At 44.2% G+C, this 21,682-nt stretch overlaps 1 protein-coding gene across 1 annotated transcript; it reads right to left on the minus strand.

Moving 5' to 3' along the window:
- Positions 1-3,499: 3,499 nt before the first annotated feature.
- Positions 3,500-5,393, minus strand: VMO1 (vitelline membrane outer layer 1 homolog; the record flags this gene model as incomplete). The annotated part of the gene is made up of 3 exons (XM_084287953.1): positions 3,500-3,785; positions 4,520-4,614; positions 5,223-5,393. The coding sequence occupies 3 exons, from the start codon at positions 5,391-5,393 to the stop codon at positions 3,500-3,502; spliced, it is 552 nt and encodes a 183-aa protein (XP_084144079.1).
- Between the last annotated feature and the right edge of the window lie 16,289 nt (positions 5,394-21,682).

Consider the following 21,682-nt stretch of genomic DNA (forward strand, 5'->3'; position numbering starts at 1 on the left):
GAAGTTGCTGATAAATATATGAGAAAGTACATGAAGAGGAGGTAGCACTCTGTTTTCCAAACATTTCTTGGAACAGCTCTCATTTGGAGTGTCTATTCACACACTAATATGAGTCCATATTACATCAGGCATAATAGGGAAACATAAAAGGTCAGTTTAGCTGATGGTGTGAATAATTCTTCCCCAGTACAACCTCAAAATTTAACTGAATCATTCTTTTGCATAGAAGAAGCAGATGTTCAGAGCCTTCCAGCTTGGCCTACCCTCCTTAGAATAAATGTGAAATTTGAAGTTCAAATTGTTTCAATTATCTACATATGCACATGCATACACATAAGAAAACAGGCATCAGTTCTTGAACAAATTATTTAAAATAAAATTATTTCTTTCAGGCACTTCAGCTCAGCTCTAATGGCCATTCCAAGAATCAACTCTTTCAGAAACCAACTCTACCAGGGGAACAGAGAAGCTACCAAACCTCTCTCCCCACACGTATGCTTATTTGGGAAACTGGCTGCACACACAACTTGGATTCACAAATCATAACTTTCCAAGACACACAACTTACTGACATGCTGAGAAAAAAACACTTGAAATGTCATGTTGCTGCATTCACTGGTGACGCTGAGCACATACCATAACATAAAATACATGGCAATTTTTACTTGTCCTACTTGCTCTGGTAGAAGGACACCAGTAGCTGGCCCTCTAAGACTTCTGTGAAGTCCATGGAGCTGCCACTGCTTGAGCAAAGGGACTCCTCAGATTCAGGAAGAAAACATAGACCATAGAACAGAATAGTTCATTTGGAAGGGACCTTCAAAGATAATCCAGTCTGTCTGCCTGACCACTTCAGGCAATTAAAGCATGTTAATGATGGCATTGTCCAAAAGTCTCTCGAACACTGACAGGCACGGGCATCAACTGCCTTTCTAGGAAGCTTGTTCCATTGTCTGACCACCCTCAGAGTAAATAAATTTTTCCTTATGTCCAGTCTGAACCTCCCCTGGTGCAGCTCTGTGCTGTTCCTGCGCATTCTGTCATTGGCTAAGTCAATATCAGTGTCACCACAATTCCTTCACTGAATTAAGCCTGTCTAGTTTAGATAAGTACAACTATTTTTATTCTTATGTCATCAAATCTCACCTCATTAATTATACAGATGGTCAGTTTGCAAGTTGAAATGTTCCTTATCTCATAAGAGATGAAAGAGAAACATCTAGAAACAAACTAATGTAATTTTGGAAGATATGTGTTTGTATGTCTTCAAATAAAGGGACAAGTCAACCCAGAACTCCCACTAAGTAATAGCATCAGAATCTAGTTTCAGTTTAATTTAGTTCAGCTTGCTAGAAAAAGGCTGTTACTTTGGTTGTTTTTTTTGTTTGTTTGTTTGTTTTTGTTTGTTTTTGTTTTTGTTTTTTTTTGCTGCTAAGTACTAAAGATGAGGGATTTGAATGTTTATACAGAGCTAAATATATGACAAATAAGGGTTTTTTCAGCAAATCCCAAATGGAGATGGAAGTTACAAAATGTTGCCTTGAAGCTATGAATCCCTAGTATTTCAGATGTATTTCAAATGCTGACTGGGCTGGTTTTGCAAAATAAGCATTTAGCTAAAAAAAGAATTGTGTGCTTAATATGTCTTCAGTCAAGTGGAGGACAGAAAGCAGTTAAGGGATCACCTAGAAAATATCAAGTCATAAAAACATCTTAAGAGGTTAAGAAATAAATTGAATCCTCAGATTAAATAAATCAGAGCTATGCAAATTTAAACCAGAGAGTCAGACTGGAAAGGTGTTGACTTTTTTTTTTTTTTAATGAAATTAAAATCCAGAAAAACATTAAAGATTTACTGCTATATTACGGAGGCTTTGGGAAGTGCTTCAGCTGAAGTAACTTCGAATATGGTGGTGGAGATCCACTCATTTACTCCAGCAGTCCCTCAGGAAGCAGATGATGGGAACCAACACCCTGTACAGTACAGACAGAGCCAAGAGAAATGTGTCTTGTTGCTGCAGACTTGATCAAGCCTGAATGCTGTATATCTGGCTTGCCCATTTGTCATCCACCACTTGGAAAAATCCCGTGTTGCCAAAAATGGGAACTGGGAAGCGAAACGATGCTAACACCATGAAAAATTACTATGAGCTCCAAAGGCCAGAACTAGAAAACACAACCAAACAACAAACCTCCAGTGTGCTGTGATTGCTGTTGTTTTCACCAATAAGATTCATAGTCATCACTTCCATGAGACAGAAACTTTTTATTGCAACAGGCATTAGATACGGAGCACTGCAACCAGAGACAGTACAGAGAGTTAGACAGATCTGCTCCAGAGTAGCCCCTTGATTTTGTTATCAAAACTCTTTCAACCAAAGAAAACATGAGGCTTTTTCTGTTCTTTAATCTGCTATATTCCACTGTTTTTAAAAGAAAATACAGCTATTATCTGAGTGTATTTTGACGTAAGTGACAGGAAGAAAATTTAGCCTGGGTGAAGAGCTAGTGACAAAGGCTGTTGTGTATGTGCTGAGCACAGGATGTGAACTGGCAGAAGAAACAGCTAGATGAGCCAGTGGAGCACACTCCAAAGCATCAACAAGAGAGGTTTAGGGAGCTACAAACCACTCAGCTGGCACTAAAACCACACTAACATGAATGCTCAGTGTAAGTACACCTAACCACATTCCCTAAGGCAGGATCTCAGGTATGAGCTAAAATAATACTTGTAAAAAGTGTCCACAGCTCCTGGGGCAATTAAAGACAAATATTTGATGCTGCTCATGAGCCCACCCATATTTCCATTTCCCCAGGTTAGCTCACATTGGTCATTTTGTGTTTGGTGAGAAACCTCAAGCTGACCCGTTATTACCCGTTCTTCTCTGTCTGTCACGTCAAGAGGTCAAATATTGTTTCAAACAAAGAGACAAACAGGCAGAGCAAACCTGAAAGAAACTCACTAGTCAGAGCAAAAGAAAGTGAGAAATCTGTTCCTCGCCTCTAAGCAATTGTCAGAGATTGGGTGTTTTAACAGTGATACACTAGTGGTTACAGGATGTGATGACTGTATTAAATACAATGCGCTTGGGTAACTGAGAAGTTATTCTTAGCAGTGGTAGCTACAAAAGGCATCACTATCTAAGGCATCATCTAAGCTTCATTTAAGGTGGTATGGCAAGACATAAGCAAAAACTAAGCCACAAGAGACAAAAGGTGCAAGAAGCTTATCCACAAGAAGCTAAGTCACTGAGTCTCTCCTCTCCATCTCATTCTCTTCTTGGAGTGGACCTTCCTTTGTCCTTCCTTGCTGCTTCAGTCATGGCTCTGTCTTTCACCCATTCCCTGCAGATATGGAGGCGATACATGATCATAAATTGCATTTTAGTCAAAAAGTCACAGGCATTTCCCAGGATAAAGTTAGAGCCAAGCTTTGATGATGTCTCATTTGATGTGGGATGTGAGATGAGTGGAACAGTGATGAAGATGGGGCAAGTGCTCACTTACAGCAGAAGAACTTCACATTGTTGAGTGCTGTATCATCCTGAAGCCCCTGTGGAGGTTCTACCTTTGTCTGCAGACCACATATTTTGCAGCTTTTACTCCATGGACCAAATCTTCCCCATGACAGCCCATCACCTAGTAGCACAGCTGCATCTGAGCATCTGAAGCGGATGTTGTTGGCTGCTGTGTCATCACCTCCTCCTTGAGACATCTCTGTTCTCAGTGAAAAGGAAACCAAGTAGCCTCTCGGACAAACTTGGAATTTGGTCCAGGTACCCCACCTGCCAAAAAAAAAAGCAGACGAAGGAATGTCTAGGCTCTGAAATCCCCTGGGAAGTGCCCCTTCTCCTTACAATTCTGCCCTCAAGCTTAAAGGCTCCCTTGCTCCCAGCAGTGACCAGCACAATGTTCTGCTGCAGTCTGTGGTCCCTCACTTTGTCATTCTTTGTTTCCCTCTCTTCCAAGGATGTGCTTCTCTCCTTATTGGTATCTCATCAGAATAATACCAGAAAATCCCAGATTGGATAGTTACAGTTCTGGTGGAAACCTTAAAGACAGTGTGTTTTGTGATAAATCCCTGGCCTGTCTCATAAGTACACATTAGACAGCAATGAGAGCATGCTCTCTGACATCCCAATGTACAGTGGTTCACTTCTGCAGGGCCAGGACTTCATCCAAATGGTTTCTAAATATATGGTTAAAAATCCCTTTCCTCACATTTGCCCCACAATCTGCAGATTTCCAAGAGGGACTCGAGCCCAGGCACTGTAATTCAGTTGTTCGTAGCTTGCAGAGGAAATTTCAAGAGCAAACAGAAGGCAGTAATGTGAAGTATCCAAATTTAACCACCCTAAAAACGGATGAACAAAAAGCCCAGCCACCTGTTTCAGTTTACTTTATGTGCCAACTCTGTGTAGACAAAGCATGTCAGAGAAGAGACCCCTGCAAATGGTGATGCCTGTGGATGCTTTGTAAACTAGTGCTGACAAATGAGGGAGAAACCTGTGCTACTTACTTCCCCACCAAGGACTCGATGACTGAGTCATCCTGGCAACGCAGCCGAATGCCATTCAGGGCTGTGTCATCATTTCCAAACTGTGAGGGCTCAACCTGCAGTAGAAGACACACAAGGACTGAGGCAAGGTGGAGAAGGCCCAAGAAACACCCTTCAAGTCCTAAAGAGGGCGGTCCTTAAATCCTAAACAATGAAGTCCCAACTAATTTCTGTGCTGAAAAAGAGAAAACATCTTGGGAAGCATGAAGGAAAAGAAAATATCTTGGGAAACATATAGGAAGCATGTCACACCAGGAATCAGCTATGTACCTACATAACACTTGCAACATGCTTTTCTTTGTGTTTTTTAACTCTTTCTGACCCAACAAGTAAGGCAGAGAGACTTCATCCCAGGAGACATGCTGGGAAAGGCTGCCACTCTCCCTGAGTCCTGATTTTTGGCACAGACGTGGCTTCCTCCAGCAACATCAGCCACATGCAGACCATGAATCTGCTAGCACTCCTCTATCCAGTTTGACAGCAAAACAATCCTGGCAGTAGATTCGTTTTTGCTCTAATCTAAAACTTCTTTGCCTAAAAAATAAAATAATAGTAATAAAAAAATTCTTTGCTGGACTAATTATGGTGGCTAAATTTTCTAGGCTAAATTTTCCTAAAAACTCCAATTTGGGAGTGAGACAGTGGAAAATAAGGAGAGTTTTACCTTCAGCGCAAATCCCTTGGCATAGCCGTAGCGGCAGAACTGCCGGCTGCCCCAGTTGCCCCAGTGGCCTCCATTGGGCACAGTGATGACAGAGGTGTGTTCACGTGCCACTGTGCCCAGGGTGCAAAAGGAGAAGATCAGGATGAGGGTTGCTGGCATGAGGAGCTTCATCTCTTCCACTCCGCACCTGTTGAAGGAGGACTGATAGACAGACAGGGGAATTTATACCCTGCCAAGTCAGCCTGGGCTTCCCCATCAGTCTATTGACAAACACTGTAGGAACAATAGCTCCTGCCGTGGCAGTGACACAGCACTGCTGGCCTGCTTCTAGGAGGTGAGGAGCTCTCCCGGGAGCATGGAGAGTCTGACAACCAGCAGATGCTGTGGCTGCAGAGGCACTCTCCATCACTGATGGGTTATAGCAAGACCTACATTGTCCTTTCTGTGCCCATGGAGCTTGGCAGAGGCTCAGTGTTGATTCCCTCTGCTGGCTAGACAGAGAGTCTGTTTGCCTTTTTGAGTGGAACCAAGTCATAACCATTTTGACTGAAACCTCTTGAATGAAACCACCATAACTATTTTGTTTATTTCTGGATGTCTGGCAAGAAACTCTACGAAGTAACACAGGGGATCTGGTCTGGAACAAAGTGTAAGTAAACTCACATCCTGTGTCCCCCAGCACCCTCTGTTGAACAGGATTCCTGATAAGCTAGATATATATGTAGGTTATTTATGGTTTCAATGCATTTTTTTTCAACTAGTACTTTTATCTTGATAATAATAATAAAAAAATATGTGCTTTGTGACAAACTTAAGTCAGACATGCTGAAATGCCCACAGCACTTCTCAGGGAGACTGCAAAATAAGTGCCACCAGGAGTGGAGGTGTAAGGCAGTTTTTCCAGAAAGGTGATACCGAACTTGAGAGCACAGTCTCTGAGGATGGCACAATGCAGGGAGAGGTGAATTTGAAGCCCTGGTTTTGAGAGACTCTCTGAACACATCGATAACCGGTGCTCTCTGGGGCCCTCAGCCAGGCTTGGCAGGAGCTGCTTCTCTGTTCAAGAGGCAAAGAGGAGAACAGATTTCAGGAATTTATCCTAAGGCTTAGGATTTTACAGAAGAATAGGGTGCCAAACCTTGAATTACTGGTAAACAAAGATTTTCACTCTTCTAAACTTCTTCAATCTCTTCAATCTCTGCCCTGCTCCCTCTGTTCCTGTCCTATTTAGAGGTGATGTTGGCTTTCCCACCCTTCAGGCCTTAACCCCGTTCTGCTTGTCTATGCTTCTGTGTAGGTGACAATATCTACATGGACGTGGTGGGAATCTGGACAAGCCTTCTGGTGCAAGGCACCAAAAAAACACCACAAGTGGCGAAGGCACAGCCTGTTTTCCTTCTTAAACCAGTGCTTTCATCTTGCTTCTCCAAGGGGGGCATCAAAGCCCAGAGGGCAGGTGCTTTTCCTCCCAGGGACCATGCAACCATGGCTGGCAAGCCAGGTGTGTTTGCTCAGGCAGGGTCACACAGTGGCAGCCAGGGACACCCAGACCTGCTCTTGGCTGCACATGAACAGAAAGGAGCAGGAGGACTCAGAAAGAAACAGCTGAGACCTGGTGGTAACACTGCAAAGAAAAAGCAAGACCCCCATATCCATTTATTTTTTGCTTGCCCCAAAGCATCTCCCATGGCTGGTTTACCTCCACAGCCTGTCAGGGCCCAGAGCACCCCCTCATAGACTCTGCTCCCATCAGGAGATGCCAGTCTCTTGCCAGCAACAGAAGAAAAGGTCCCAGGGCACCAGGAGCCCATGGTGTGCATGGGGAGACATGAGAAATGACTCCTACACACACCTCAGGGGCCCCTAAGAGAGATCAAGCCCTGGACTAGCACTGTCACTGTGGGGCTTGGGAAGTATCACTTTCCCCGTTCATGGCCAATGAAACCACCCTGTAACCTGGGGTGCCAAGTGTGAGATGATTGATTCCTTTCTGATTTATAATTTTCTAAAATTATACATTTTTAAAACCTACCCATTAATCTTACTTCTCTGTCAGGCAGGGAAATTCTGCTCCTATCACATCCTCTACCATGCCCTTGGTAGAATTCCGTGTAAAAGATTAAATATACTCATCTAGAAAAAGTTTGAGGATTCTTTTAGCAGTGTGACTTAGAAGTGAGCATTGCATCATAACTCCCAGCCATGCATGTTACCCCCTATCTTGGGCACTTTTGCTGCTTTTTTCACAAGATACAGCTCACACCAGAAGTTTCCGGGAGCAGGGTGGGGCCTGCCATGGTGGTTTGCTAAGAGAGAGAGAAACAAAGGATGAGCAATGCATACTGATGTCCATAACTCAAATCAGCCAGTCAGATGCAAGCAAGAAATCCATTCCTGTCTGTGGAACTGTGGAATTAAAAAAGAAAAAATAAATAAATAAAAAAGGTCAAAAAAAGGTCTTACAACCTCAGTCCATTTTTAGGCTTTAGTAGGCTAAAAACAGTGTTGCTGAATTACAATTATTTTTCAGCAGTATAGGCAAATGTTTAAGAGAACACTAATGAAAAAAAGGATGTTCTAGCTGGTCTTCTATTTCTCATTCATTAAATTGAATCATTAATAGAAAAAAAAATAGCAGGAAAAATGCAAGTGAGACTTCAAAAGTGAGACAAGAGACAGGATTTTCTAGACATATGAGCACAGAAAGCTTTACAGTGAACAACAGGCTAAATATAGCTGTTTCTCAGATGTAGGAGGAGATAGTTTTGCATCAGCAATGGAATATAACGAAGAGCTTCACTCTAAGGTGGTGCTCCTCTTGTGAACTTGTTCCAGGCAGTTTCCCATCTGTCCATGGCCTTCAGCTTTCATAAATAAATTTTCCTCAGAAACTTAGACAATTCAATTATCTGGTTTACTAGGCTGAGCACTCATTAGTATTTTTTAACACAGAAATTAGAATTTTTACAATTTCTCACATTTCTTATTTCTGTATTATCAGTAAAACTAACTTTCCTTCATATATGAGTTACATTTGTCTTGTTCATATAGCCTTATCCTTTATTTCCTCACTGTAATATTGATTTATAATAACTAATATCATCTTAATACTTTCAAAAGAATACATAATTTCTACGTAGTGGGTGCCCTCAATTTCTTTTGCTTCTCAATTCCTGTTCAAGAACCAGCACATCATTACTGCTTCTTATTTTTGCCAGAAAGTGCCACAGAGCAATCAACTGTGAATGAACCTGTAAGACAGAGAACCTGAAAGAATGTAACAAGACACTTATTCCATGCCTGCAGCCTCAGGGCAGGACCAGTCCACACCTAAGTGTTCCTGAAGAATGAAGGATGTTCAACCTGTGCTTAAAAACTTCCAATGATAAACACATCAAAACCCTTAAACAAGACACTATAGTGCTCAGCTGTCCTTACTGTTGGAACAGTTCTCATGTCAGCTGAAATTTAGGACTACTGTTGTGGTTTTCTTTTTTCCTGTTCAGAGGCTCCCTGCCCTTTTCCTTCATACTAGATTAATTTCAGTTTTACTTGCTGTCTGTCATGCCCACACAAGGAATGAAAACACATACAGGGTCCACTTGTCATTGAGACTTCACTGTAACTTCTAGCTAGAAAATCAAACATCCTAAAGAAACCCTTTCAGCAGATAGAAAGCAGAGACCATGGCCAGTAACCAAGAAATTGTTTTGCTCATATCTCACAGTTGCTTACACTCTTTGCACTGAGACATCCACTTCTTTTCCTCAAGGCTGTGTTAGAGGTGAGAATCAGCAGGAAATGAAATATCCCTCCCATCTTCCCCTCATAATCCTTCTCATTCTTACAACTCATTTGAGTTGAGGTGCTATCTGGTTTTGATTTCTTCCTTCCTAACCCTTCAGCCAGCTCTCAGTGAGTGCACATATTTCTAGCAGTCATTAACAAGACAGTGAGTAGACAGCCTGGATAATACGAAGGGTTGCAAGATTCATCAGCAAATGAATGAAGAACTCTAGCAAAACTAGACTTTTGGGCCTGGATTTGTTCCTGGCAAGGCATCTGTGTCACAGCAGAAAGACACTGGAAAAGGAATGTGGGAAGAAACTACAGATGAGGGTACAATGGAGAAGCAAAGGACTTCAAGTGGATGAGTTAATCATTTCCAGTGGTGACTTGTTTATACAGCTGCAAGTGCATGAGATTATCCTGGTGTTGCTGTTTGAGATGTACTCTGTGTTTCCCACTGTCATCTCTTCCCTCAACTAAGAAGGCCCAATTTCTTTGGTTATCCTGCATATGTTTTGTCTCATCATTTTTCAGTCTCATCATTTTATCTGATCTCTTCTGGACTCTACCCAGATGGTTATACCAATTTTGAACACCATTTTCTTAGACCTTGCCATTGCTGAATGGTAGTGGAAAGGTGGAAACTTTCCACTTGGCTACTTAGTTAAAATGCCTGGTTAGACAGCAAAAGCATTTTGTTCCATGTAGAACTTCTGCCTCACCAGTCATTCTCTTTGAAGGTGACTGCTCTCACATCAGTGTAATACTTTGTACTTGTGCTTGTTTTGAATTCTATCCCCATCTTCTAGTGGTGTCAGCATCTCCCAGGTTGGTGCCATCTATAAATTAATAAGCAAACTCTCTATTCTACCATGCAAGTCATTAATAAAAATATTGAATGATTCCAGACTCGGAACAATCTCCCGTGGAACATGGCTCAATATATGTTTCTACAATTGGATTAGTCTTTTGACATTTTTTACCATTGATTCAAATTGCTAATTAACAAAAATAAAAGAGCCAGACCCTCCTGTAGTGCAGCTTTACTGACAGCCAGAGACCAAACGTCAATTTACACCCACTGCAGATCTATCACTACCTCCTCAGCTAAAGATCATTTTGCATAAGAAAACTCCAGCAACTTATTCTGAAAACATATTGGGACTTCTTCTCAGGGTTGGCCATAACCTCAGACACAAGGCTGCTCAGTCCCCTGAAGAGCAGTGCTGTGTCCTACCTCATGTGGCCAAAGTGCACCCTTTCAGGGGATGCTCCATGTCAGGGTCCTGCTCCCCTGACTGCATGCACTGTCTGCACCCTGTGCATACCTGAGCTTTCTTCTCCAGTAAGATCAGTGGTTCCCTTGGTGGGGACAGGCTGCCACCAGCTACAGGACATTCTGCATTGAGGCACGGGTTGATCAGCACTGCTTGGCCATGGAAAGCTGTGTGGTGCTAACAGCAGTGCCAGCAAGGAAATGATCCCCAAGCACTTCAATCCCATGGTCCCTGCAGCCACAGTGAAACAGAGAGCTGGGACCAGGCAACTGCATGTCACTGACTTCACCTTCCCCACGTTACAACTGTTGGGCATCAACCATCATCCCAGTTCCCTTCCTAGACCTTTACCTGCCCTGTGGAAAAAGCAGCACTGCTGTGGCTGGGTGCCAGCCATGCGTGTGGTGGTGGGGTGGATATGTGCTAGCTCAGTTACACCAGGCCAAACAGAGCAGGCTGAGAGTCAGGGAGGGAGGGAGGAAAGGAAAGGGAAGAAAGGAACTGTGCACCAAGCTCTGAAAAGAAAATTAAATATTTTTAGATTATTTTGATAAATACCAGATCATTCAAAGTATATCGTCATTTTTTAAAAGGGACTTTATTAGCAGATCCTGAAGAGGAGAATGAAAAAAAAAGGAAGAGGGCATGTCCTCAGCATCTAGACGTCTAAAAGTGTTTAATATTTGTGAAGACTTGTTTACTTATAGCAAAAACTTGTTGGTAGTTCAGGTGTTGATTGGAAATACTTTAGCCACTACTCTGAGCCACATGCTCAAAAAAACGGAGATTGCACTCTGCCCAGAGGCAGGCAATGGGACAGTCTCCACTGTACCGCAGGTGTTGACAAAGTGTTTTGAACCCATCACTCTAAGATAAAGATTCATGGGAGAAAGACCATCTTTTTGCAGGAAACCTACATGTGGAATTACAGTTCCTTTCTACTCTGAACCATAGCAGAAATACTTAGTGGTCACCATGTACCATGGGGAATTACCACTGGCTGCTGTAGCCTGAGCATGTGCACAGATGGGACAGCTCAAGCCAAAGTCTTCTCGCTCCCAAGAGCTCTTCACAGGCCGTCATGCTGATCCAGAGAATTTACTGTGAAACAGAACCTGTCGTCTGTAGTTAGCCACACACCTTTGGAATTGACACTGCAAGGTATATCGATCCAGCAAAGCTTTTAAGCACAAGATTAATCTTCTGGATTTCATTTACATCTTTAAAGTTCACCAAGTGCTAAAGGGCTTTGCTGTACTACAGACAGCTTGCAACACCTTAAAAGCGCAGCCCTTCAATTAGCAGTCTCCAAACCATGGCCCAAAAGCCCTCACCAATGACCAGCAAACCGCTGAGTTGTGAGGATCCTCACTGCTTCAGTTCTTGCTTGTCACCAAATGATGGGAACCACAGGGTCATGGATCTTACAGCTTTTCTTGGGGGTTTTCTTGTCTCACACAATGTGGAAGGCTCTGAACTAACAGGTCCTGCTTTGTCCCTTGCCCAAAGCCTCAGAAAGGACAGGAAGAGAGATGCTGCAGGCAGTAGGAAAGTCCCAAAGGGAGCAGAGTGAGTATGGGAGGTACCTTGCACCTAGGTGCTGACCATTAACATGGACAGAAGCAAGGAGAGGCCTGCACAGCTACAGGGAGAAGACGTGGGGGCCGTTTCACCTGGCTGCAGAGCTCTGTCAGCCACAGGACCCTCTCCCACCTCCTCTCTAAGCCACGTGGAAACCCACCCGGAGAAGGTGACACCAGCTAGCACAGCAGGAACAAAGTGCTTGGTCACAGGAGGAAGCTTCTCTCCCAAATGTTTCCTAATCAGGTTTGCTCCTTTGGAGCCAACCACTGTGAGGATGACTGGGGAGGGAAGCAGAAGTGCTGTGGAGAAGATATTAGGCACCAAGAAAACTTGGATCTTAGGAAAAGCAATGGCATTTCCTCACCCCTCACCTCACCAGCAACTCATCACGTCCTCACCTTACCTCATCAGCGGCTTCCAGTGCCACAACATTTCTGCCGATTTTTTTCTTCTTTCTCCATATCTGGTTTCTGGTTCTGCTGTATCTGATTTGGGAACTTCTGGCCCTGTGCTGCCTGTGTACAACCCAGGCAGTGCCTTGGGAAAAGGGAGGGCTGCACCTCTGCTTCCTGCCCTGCACCAAGGCAGGTTGTGCAAGGGGCCACAGCTGCTGCTGCTGCAGCAATAATCCTTCTCTGCTTGGGGGTGAAATATACCTGCTGAGATGGAATAAAGAGTCCATTTAGTGCATTTGCTGCCGAGACACCTGAATGGGTGCAAAATGCACTTTTTTTGCTTACATTTAATGTTCACACTAATTAGGGAAGGTGAGATGTGGAGAGGGAATACAGATGATGGATAGTCTGTCAAACTTTGCACTGAGCCAGCACTACGTGTTGTTGAAATGTTGACTTTTTAAAACAAACCAAAAATATATATTTTCCCTAGCCTCCTTTTCAGAAACATCTGAACCTGAAATTCTGCAGAAAAGAATAAAACACAAGAAGTTTCACCACAAGCCTTTGTGATTTGGCAAAACAATCAAAATCATTAGGCAACCTGGTCAGGACACCTGTTCTTCCCCTCCTCCACAGCCTCCTGACTACTGCCTCTGTAAGTCTCAGGTGATTTTTTCAATTTATGTTTATTTTTTAAGAAGCCACATACTCACATCCCTACCTAATATGAGCTGCACTGACCCAGTGCTGGTTTATATCACTCTCCTCCTGGATGAAGCCTACAGGCACAAGCTTCAAATCCCCTCTGCTCTGGAGTCACTGTGAGCAGTGGGGTGTCCCACACTGATGGGGACTGCCAGTCTCTGAAAACAGCTAAAATATCCATGTAGGTATGACAGTAAATCACCTGCCCTGAGATTCTCTCACAGAGGGGCTAGGTGCATGTGCCTGACATCTTGTCTTTTTACGTGTTTCTAAAGTTAAATGTATGTACTGAAAATGATTAAATACTCTAACAAATGCAAGATTGCTTAGTTCCCCCTCCAAAATCTAATCCTCTAGCTGTCAAGGAATCATTAATGGTGAGCTGTTGATTTAAACAGGGACTTGCCCACAGCAGGTCTCCTTCAGCAGCACTACAGGAAGACCACTTAACACTTCCCATTTGCTGCCACATGCAGATTTTCAGTCATCCACTAGAGTTTCTTCACATGAAAGACTCCTTGTTGTGGTGCAAATCTCTGCCTATTTATCTCACTGCTCTAATCTGAAAGAGTCTGCATGTATGCACTTGCCAGTCATCTTGCTCTTCATATATCCTTGAAACTTTGACACTGCTGCTCCATTTCTTTCCCCATGGCTCACCCCTCGTTAGACATGGGGAAGACATTCCTGTTCATGGTAAGGACTAGGACAGTGCCTGCATGTTGGTCTGTGGCTCCCTGCCACCATGCAGGAGTGACCATATAGATGATGGTGAAAAGTTCTGGGGAACAGCAAGGAGAGAGAAGAAAGCAGACACCTTTTTTCTTTCTGTGACATCACCTCTACGTCCCAGCCTTTTCTCATAGTCTCTCTTCACCCCTTTAGGTTCATGCAGGCTGCAGCCAAGATTAGGTCTGGGTGTCCCTGGCTGCCACTGTGTGACCCTGCCTGAGCAAACACACCTGGCCCAACTGCTACTGTTGCATTCTTGCTTGGTTTCTTATTTCGGGGGGGGAAAAAAGTGAACACTTTGGTTTAGAGAACACAGAGCAACAAAGGGCAGTGAAAAATGTCACTTTCCCATCTACTTGACATTCTGTGCTTCCTCTTTTTTTTTTTTTTTTTTTTTTTTGGCACTCAGCTAAAACTCCAATGTACCAGACCCTTCTGGACTGGGTCATTGTGTCCCAGCCTTACCACCCTTGGTCCCTTCAAAAACATCTTTCTGCATCACTCTGCCAAGACTTCTTTGTCTTCAATATTAAATTAATCACATAAAAATACTGAATTAAATGAGTAATTGATTACTCACAATACACTACTTCTTGAGTTTCCTATTTACCTCTTAGAGTGTAATTTTCTAAGTAATTTTAAGAAGCAGCTAAACCCCTCAAGCAATACAAGCAGTGGCATCAGTAGAATTGAAATTTGTAAATGCACTGTACTGACCTTCATCATCCAAGCAGGGATTGCTGTTGTAGGAGAAATGAGTTGCCGTTTTTAGTATGAGCTTTCCTCTGTTCATCTCCCTCACGCTTCATTATCACCCTTCCAGAAAACTTTCCGGAGCAACTTTTGCATTGAATCAGGCACTGAAAATTTCAGTACAAATGGTTAGAGTCTGGAGGCTACTAATGGAAAACAATCCTCTTCACCTTTCTTCTTGCCCTTAATTAAACTCAGTGTCCCAACTGGTCCCATAGTCCTCCTTCCTGCTTATCCTGTTGCTCAACACAAAGTCCCAGGTTTGCCCTGTGGCAGAGAAGGGATCTCTCCTTTTAGCCCCTGCTGCTCCAGAGGACTCTTTTGTGCTCCCTGGTACCTAATGGGGAGGTTCTTGGAGCAGCTAGGGGAATCCCCACTATCACTTTAATTGATATATCAATGGACTTACAAATAAGGTAAAAGTCTTCTTCCCCTCCAACACTGTCTTCTTCCAGCTACCCACGTCATTAACCCCATCTGAAAATTGAAGCCAAGATTTTCCACAGGTATCACCATCTGCTGTGACAGCAGCAAGTCACAGTTCCCCAGATCTTATGCCAAAAATTATTTCATACCAGGATTTCCCCCTGCATGTCCAGATTTTCAGTAGTTTCATGCAGCTGGAATGTGGATTTTATCCATTTCTTAGAATCTTATGGATATTTCTCCAGAAAATCCTTTACAAAAAATAGGGAAACCCTATCAATGAAGGCATGAACCCTCTTAACTTCCCACACAAATGCCCCAGCCATCATCCCTCAAGTGCTCTATTTTCTCCATCTTTACAACATACCTTGCTCCTCAGAATTGGATTACACCTGGTCTTTGAGGTGCTTCTAACATTACAAATGGTATCTGTACACTTCAGTTGAGTAGCACGTACTTTGGGGAATTTCTTCAGTGCTTTTCTCTTTTTGTCCTTTCCTCACCCATGGCAAGACAGAGAAGGACAAAGCCCTCAAGTTTCTTGACATACAGGTCCAAATGGCTTGGCCATAATAGCTTCACCAGTGAGACTGAGGTCTTCATCTTAACCTTATGCCTACATGAGGTGCAGATAAGCAAACAAAAAGAAGGAAGACAGTTTGTTTTTCTCCCCAAACTGGGACAAGCCACTGTGGAAAAATACTCTATTATCAGTGAGAGTCTTTTCTATGGCCACATCTGCACAATTTTATCATGTAATTAGACCTTGGCTCCTGCCAATGAGGGATCTATTAGTGAAAAGCTCCTCAGACAAAGGGAAGCCGTAATGCATAAATTAATGCAAATTGAGTGTGGGCTTTCCCCTCCCATGCTGCTTGGAGCTGTTGTGATTTCTGTGTTGCTGCAAGCAATTAATGTACTGCTGGAGCCCGGGGACAATGAGCTGCTGGTAGGGGGCAAGGCCACCCTCTCATTTTTTTTCTGAGAGAGGTCCAGGACCTCAGGTTTATAGCCTGGGTGAGAAGGAAATATGCAGGAAGCAGTCTGTTTACAGATTTTTATTGAAACCATGTGGTGAGTCATCTTCAGTCTGAAGTCCTTCAGACAAGGAAAGCACTTGCAGAGGGTGCTATAGGAGTGTCAGAGAGAGAAAAATGGGAAAATGTACCTGGTGCAGTTAACTCTGGCGTAAGTGCTGCCTCTCCTCTCTGTTTATACCTCTAGCCTGAGACAATTTGTGTGCAGCACCGGGATTTATCCATGGAGAAGAATGTTTTCACAGCAGGCAGAGCATGGCCTGGAGCCAGACAGACCTCAGGGAAGGCAGTGGCTGAAGAGGCTCCACAGAGCCTCAGAGCACCTCACTCAGAAGGTGAGTAACACCTGGCTGAGACCATCTCAGGATGGCCACAGTGCAGCTCCCCATGGGTTGGCAGAGGGAAGTCTGAGCCTTCAGGGATAAGCACAGCATACCCTGTGTGGCATATATAAAAATACACTTGTTTCACATATATAAAAATACACTCAGTTTCACTTGGAGATAACACAGAATTCTAATGCCTGCCCCTCAAAAATGCCATCTTCAGACAAGTCAGGAATAGGGAAAAAAAAAAAAAAAAAGGAAAAAAAAAAAACATTATTGTTATTGATAATAATTCTTAGTTCTTGTACTTTTTGAAGAAATTAATGTGTTGTCCCAGGGTGGGACAAGGCTGAGGCAGAGCACTTCTCCAGTTGCTGCCAGAGGAGATGGGGTAGGTAGAGGCCATGAAGGCAGGAAGACCTTACCCCAGGAACAGACACCATCAAGCCATCCCATTCTTTGCAGTAACCACAGTGTTCCCTGTGATCTGTAGGTCCAGGCAGGTAGGCTGGGTACACAGCCTTTCCACTCCTCATGGCTCTAGATAATGGCTTATTTCACTCCTGCCTTTTTAACGTCCTACAACCAGTTTCGGTGCAGGTAGCTGTGGGTGGCCAACTATCCTGCAATGGCCAAAGGTCTATCAGACCCCTTGTTCTGCCCTACAAGATCTGAAGCAGCTTTTCCCCATTAGCTCTCTGGGTCTGGAACAAGCCTCCCAAAATGTACAAGTAATCTCTTGCAGATGGCAGCAGCAGGATTTTCCAGGAGGCTCGTTATTACTTGGCACTTACCTCACACCGTCCTAACAAGAAAATACCTCCACAGAGGACAGCAGTGGTGATGAGCCGGCCAGATGCTGCCGGCTGTTGCCAATGCATCAGAAACTTGCTGTCCCTGCTCCTGCATCCGGTTTTCACTGCTGCACCACCTGAGACCCAAAGTGAGGAAACTTAGCACTAAAATTGCACAAAAGTGAACATTTTCTATCATGCACGAGCAAGTGTGAGTCCTGCTCCTTCTCTTAAATAACTACTGCAGCTCTTGGCAGAGAAACTCAACCCAAGGAAAACACTGTTCCTAGTGTCTCTTTCCCCTGTTTGACCCAAAAGTGTCCTTTCACCTTCCACCCCTACTTTAGAAAAGAGCTGGCTGCCAGTCTGAGGGCGTGATTCCCAATCCCAACCCAACCCCGGTCTGTGCCAGCCCTCAGGCAGGCCCACACAGGCTCGCTCAGCTCAGCAAACAATGCTATAGCTGGAGGGAAGTGCCAAGTATCCCTGCAAAATTGCCTCTGTGCTATTTCTTGCATGGCACTGCTAGGCAGGATTTATGTCCGTGTTTGTTTTCTCCACTGCTGCTTGGGGGATATTTACCCTTTGCTAGGCTCACATTGCTGGTCAGGAAAAGGACTCCCTGGGCAGAAGGAATTTGATATTCAATGGTTTCCTATCTGCAATGCTAGTCCAGCTTGTATTAACAAAGTTTTGACATTAATTAGTACTTCCACTCTTCTGGCCAGTGGTACAGGAGCTGGGAAATTCAATCAGGCTTAGGATCAGAGTAAAACATACTCCATGCAATAATAGGTGATATAATAGGTATTTTTTAATATACTTAATCCAATAAATACAGCACTTGCTGTAATGATACACAATTTCGGTTACCTACATTCTCCATCAATGGTTTGGGTAAACAGACCCCAGCTGTCCAACAGCTTTTGCTAATATTCTCGCCTTTTTTTTTTTTTTCCTAATTTTACCATGAAAATAACAAAGGCGATAATCACATTGTAATGATGCTTTTGGCAGCAGCCTTCAACCATGTGCTGGTTGGTGAAAAGCTCCCACAAATGCCCATCACCTCCGATTTCATCTCTCCTCCTTGTGGCACCCAACTGAGGCTTCGGTGTCTCCAAGTGCAGCAGTGATGGGGCCACAGCAGGAAGGCAGGTGAGACCCCAGGAAAGCTGTCCTCACAGTGAGCTTATGAGGAACCTGACACCATGGTGGGTGGCTAAGGGGGAGAAGTGGCACCTCCCTCCCGCTTCAGTCCATCCATTGATCACCAGCCAGCAACACTTCAGCAAAACTCCTCCTGCTACAGAGCCACTCCGTGTCCCAGAGTCCTGGGTGGTGAGGACTGGCAGCAGATAGGGTCCCAATGAGGCTCTTTTCTCATGTTGCTCCCACCAGGGCCTCCATCCATCCCAAGTACAGCCAAAAATCCTCCAGAGATGGAGGTCTCCCACCCTTCCTAGGCTTAACTACTCTTTTCACCACAGCACCAGCTGCGGACCCCCAGCTGAACTGCTCTTCCCATGGCTCCCTTTGCCCAGACCTCCCACCTCTCAGTTATGTGGTCCCAGCTCTCACGCTCATTCCTCGCAGGTCATGTTTTCCAGACCTCTGACAATTTGTGTTGCTTTACATTGAACTCCGTCCAACTGGGCCACGTCCTTCTGGAAGTTCAGAGCTGAACAGGACATCCCTGCCGAGGACTCGTAGGCCTTGAAAACAAAAGTCACTCCATTTGTCTTGCAGGCTGTAATTTGGTTCATATATCTCGCCATGGAGACGACCTCCCACCAGTGATTCATGCTTAGCCTTTGACTCGTTGTGACCCTCAGACCCTCCTCTGCAGAGCAGTGCTAAGGCAGGCATTTTTCCACATGCAGATGCTTGTTTTTGTGTAGGGTGGGAGCTCGCACTTGTCCCTGCAGAGCTGCTGTCCCCAGACTATTTCTCCAGTTTGACAAGATCAGTTGTCAAGCTCAAGCTGTGTCCTCCAAAGCATTGAGTCCTCTTCCAGCCTGTTGTGGTCTGCAAAGCTTATGACTTATTTTACAGACAACCATTAATAACAACATTGCCTGATGCTTCCCCGTTAATGACTCTATCTCCAGAAGCCAACTTGTTCATTCTTCACAAAGTTTTTATGTGGAAATTGGATTTGGTCACGGCAAGAGTATTCGTGACAAGAACAGAATATAAAAGCCTATTAAGAAACAAGACAAAGCAAGTGATAAGAGGTAACAAAGCTAAACTCAAGTTATTACCTGTCTCCCATCCGAGTACAAAAATAACACATAATGCATGTCATCTGCATCACCTTGGAGCTCCTAGCCAGTGGCAAGTCAGAAACATGTCCATATGCCACTAGGATGCAACACAGCCGGGGCCAAGCTCCCAGCCCCATAAGCCAGTGTGTCCCAGCGAGGACCTGAAAGATGGAAGGGGTTGGTGCCTGGGGCACAGCTTGTCAGGGAGCCCCAGGGAGCTTCAGCAGGAGCTACTGGTGATGTTGAGGGTCAATAGAAAGCAGCCATCACTCCTGTGAGAAGAGCAAAGCTCTCTGGCTGCACCTTACTTGGCCAGCAAAGGACCAGTTTTACACTCAGTCTAATGTCCCCGTCTAGCAATGAACTTTGAGCAGTTGCCCAGCTGTCCAAGCTCATTCTCAACAAATGTGGCCAGTTTCCCAACACCTTGCTGTTGTACTCCTCTCACCCTGAAAGCCACTCTCAGAGGACACAGGAGGCAGCAGCAGTGGTTACAAAGGTTGGATCACCCCAAGCTGCTGGAATAGCAGTTCCTACATTTCCAAATCTGGGGGCTACCCAGCAACTGCTCTTCCAGGATACTCAAGACGAATGCTCATCCTGCAACTCTACTGCAGCTGCCCTCTGCCTGCCTGCTCTTTCCGTGCCATGCTCAGGTCCAAGGAGCATCACAGCTCTGTCCCACTGTGCGCACGAAGGCTTCTGCAGTAATGAAGGGATTACACATTTTTCCTCCTGTGGCTATACTAAGGGATTAGCACTGATGGTTAAAACCTTTTCTTTTCCGTGATCTCCTTCCTGCCTTTGTATTTTCAATATCCAGTCTCACAAGGAAAATTCATTTGTGCTTAAGGTATTTTCATTGGGTTTTTTAATTTCTTCCCTTTTTCCCCTTGGTTTGCAATCAGCAAACAGGCCCTTGGTGTGTATTAGATTAAAGAACACCTGAAACTCAGATTTGAGCCAGGAGGCTTGTTATTAAAGAATTTAGGACTTTGCAGACAGCATTTAGGAGGGTTTAGCTCTTCAAATGTCCCAAGTTCCCAGACAACACAGAAAATATCAGAAGCAGGTGCAAAGAAAGAGCTCAAAAGAATAAACCTCCACGGCTTAGAAAACAGAAGGGATGAGATCGCATCTGGAAACTGATGAAAGTAGAAAAGAGACTCAGCATGCATAAACTGGAAGGGGGAGAATAAATCGGGAAGGAATTTAGAACTAACTCAAGGGACAAGTCTAGAGAAGAGTTTTGCCTTCACACTTCTGTCAGCAAACTACAATATACCCAGTCTTATACCAGTTCAGTCCTAGACAACATTTCAGCAGATATGGCTGTTTCATAGCACCTGAGCCTCCTGCTCAAAGAGCCAACATCAAAGTAAAATTGAGTTTCTCATAGTGATGTCCAGTCAAGTTCTGAAGGTTTTTTACCCAGGAAATATTCTTTTGTCAAAGTTGCTTATCTTCTCTCTTCAAGGAAGAGCCTTCTCTGCACCACCTGCAGAGAATTCCTTACACATTTTTAAGAGTAGTTGCAAAGTGGTTTTATATATGTGATACCAAAGCTGAGTTCAACATAGGGAACAATATTTAAATTATTCTCAGACAGCTTCTCTGAGACAGGTGAAGGTGTGGGGACAAGTAAGGGACGTATGAAAGACAGAGCGGGGATATTCCAGACCCCTTCACACCAAGAAGTTCAACCTCTGTCTTTCCAATCTAACATAATGAGAAATCCTCCCTTCATGGGCTCACAGTCTGGTGCTGTCCCTGAGTGGAGGACTGAGTGTTGAAGAAAGAGAAAAGGAGGTAGAGGTTGAAGTGAAGGAGCTTGCCCAGCTGAGGAAATGTTTATTAGTAGGGATGTGGGAGTCATCGCTGATGCCCTGGATGCCTGGGAAAGTTCAGTGTATGAGCAGACACTTACCCAAATAATTCAGTGGCATTGTCCTCCAGCACCCCAGCATAACAAATGCAACTGCTGATTTTCCTACCCTTCCAGTCCACACCTTACTCTTACAGCAGGGAGGGTTTTGACCTTGACTCTAGAAGGAGGCTCTTCACCTTGGAAGGGTTAAAAAGTAATGAGAGATGAGAGGGAAACATGAAACTAAGTTTAGTTCCTTGTTTGTTTTCTAGCTCCTCACTCAGCTTTCTTCCACAGGCAGAGCTAATTACTGGTGTGAATTGTTTTCACTGCTTCCTGCTGGAATATCCCAGAATCACTGACCCATGCCACTGCCTCTGGCTGCCTTCTCCCCAGGCAGCCAAAAGAGAACAAAAAAATACAGCAGACATTGAGCAGGGACTTTTCTCAGTGAGGATCCCACTTCTGGGTGGTCCTGTGTGGACAAAGGAGTTGAACTCAATGA

The sequence above is a fragment of the Netta rufina genome (genome assembly GCF_964035555.1).
Source record: "Netta rufina genome assembly, chromosome: 1".
NCBI classification, from domain to species: Eukaryota; Metazoa; Chordata; class Aves; order Anseriformes; family Anatidae; genus Netta; species Netta rufina.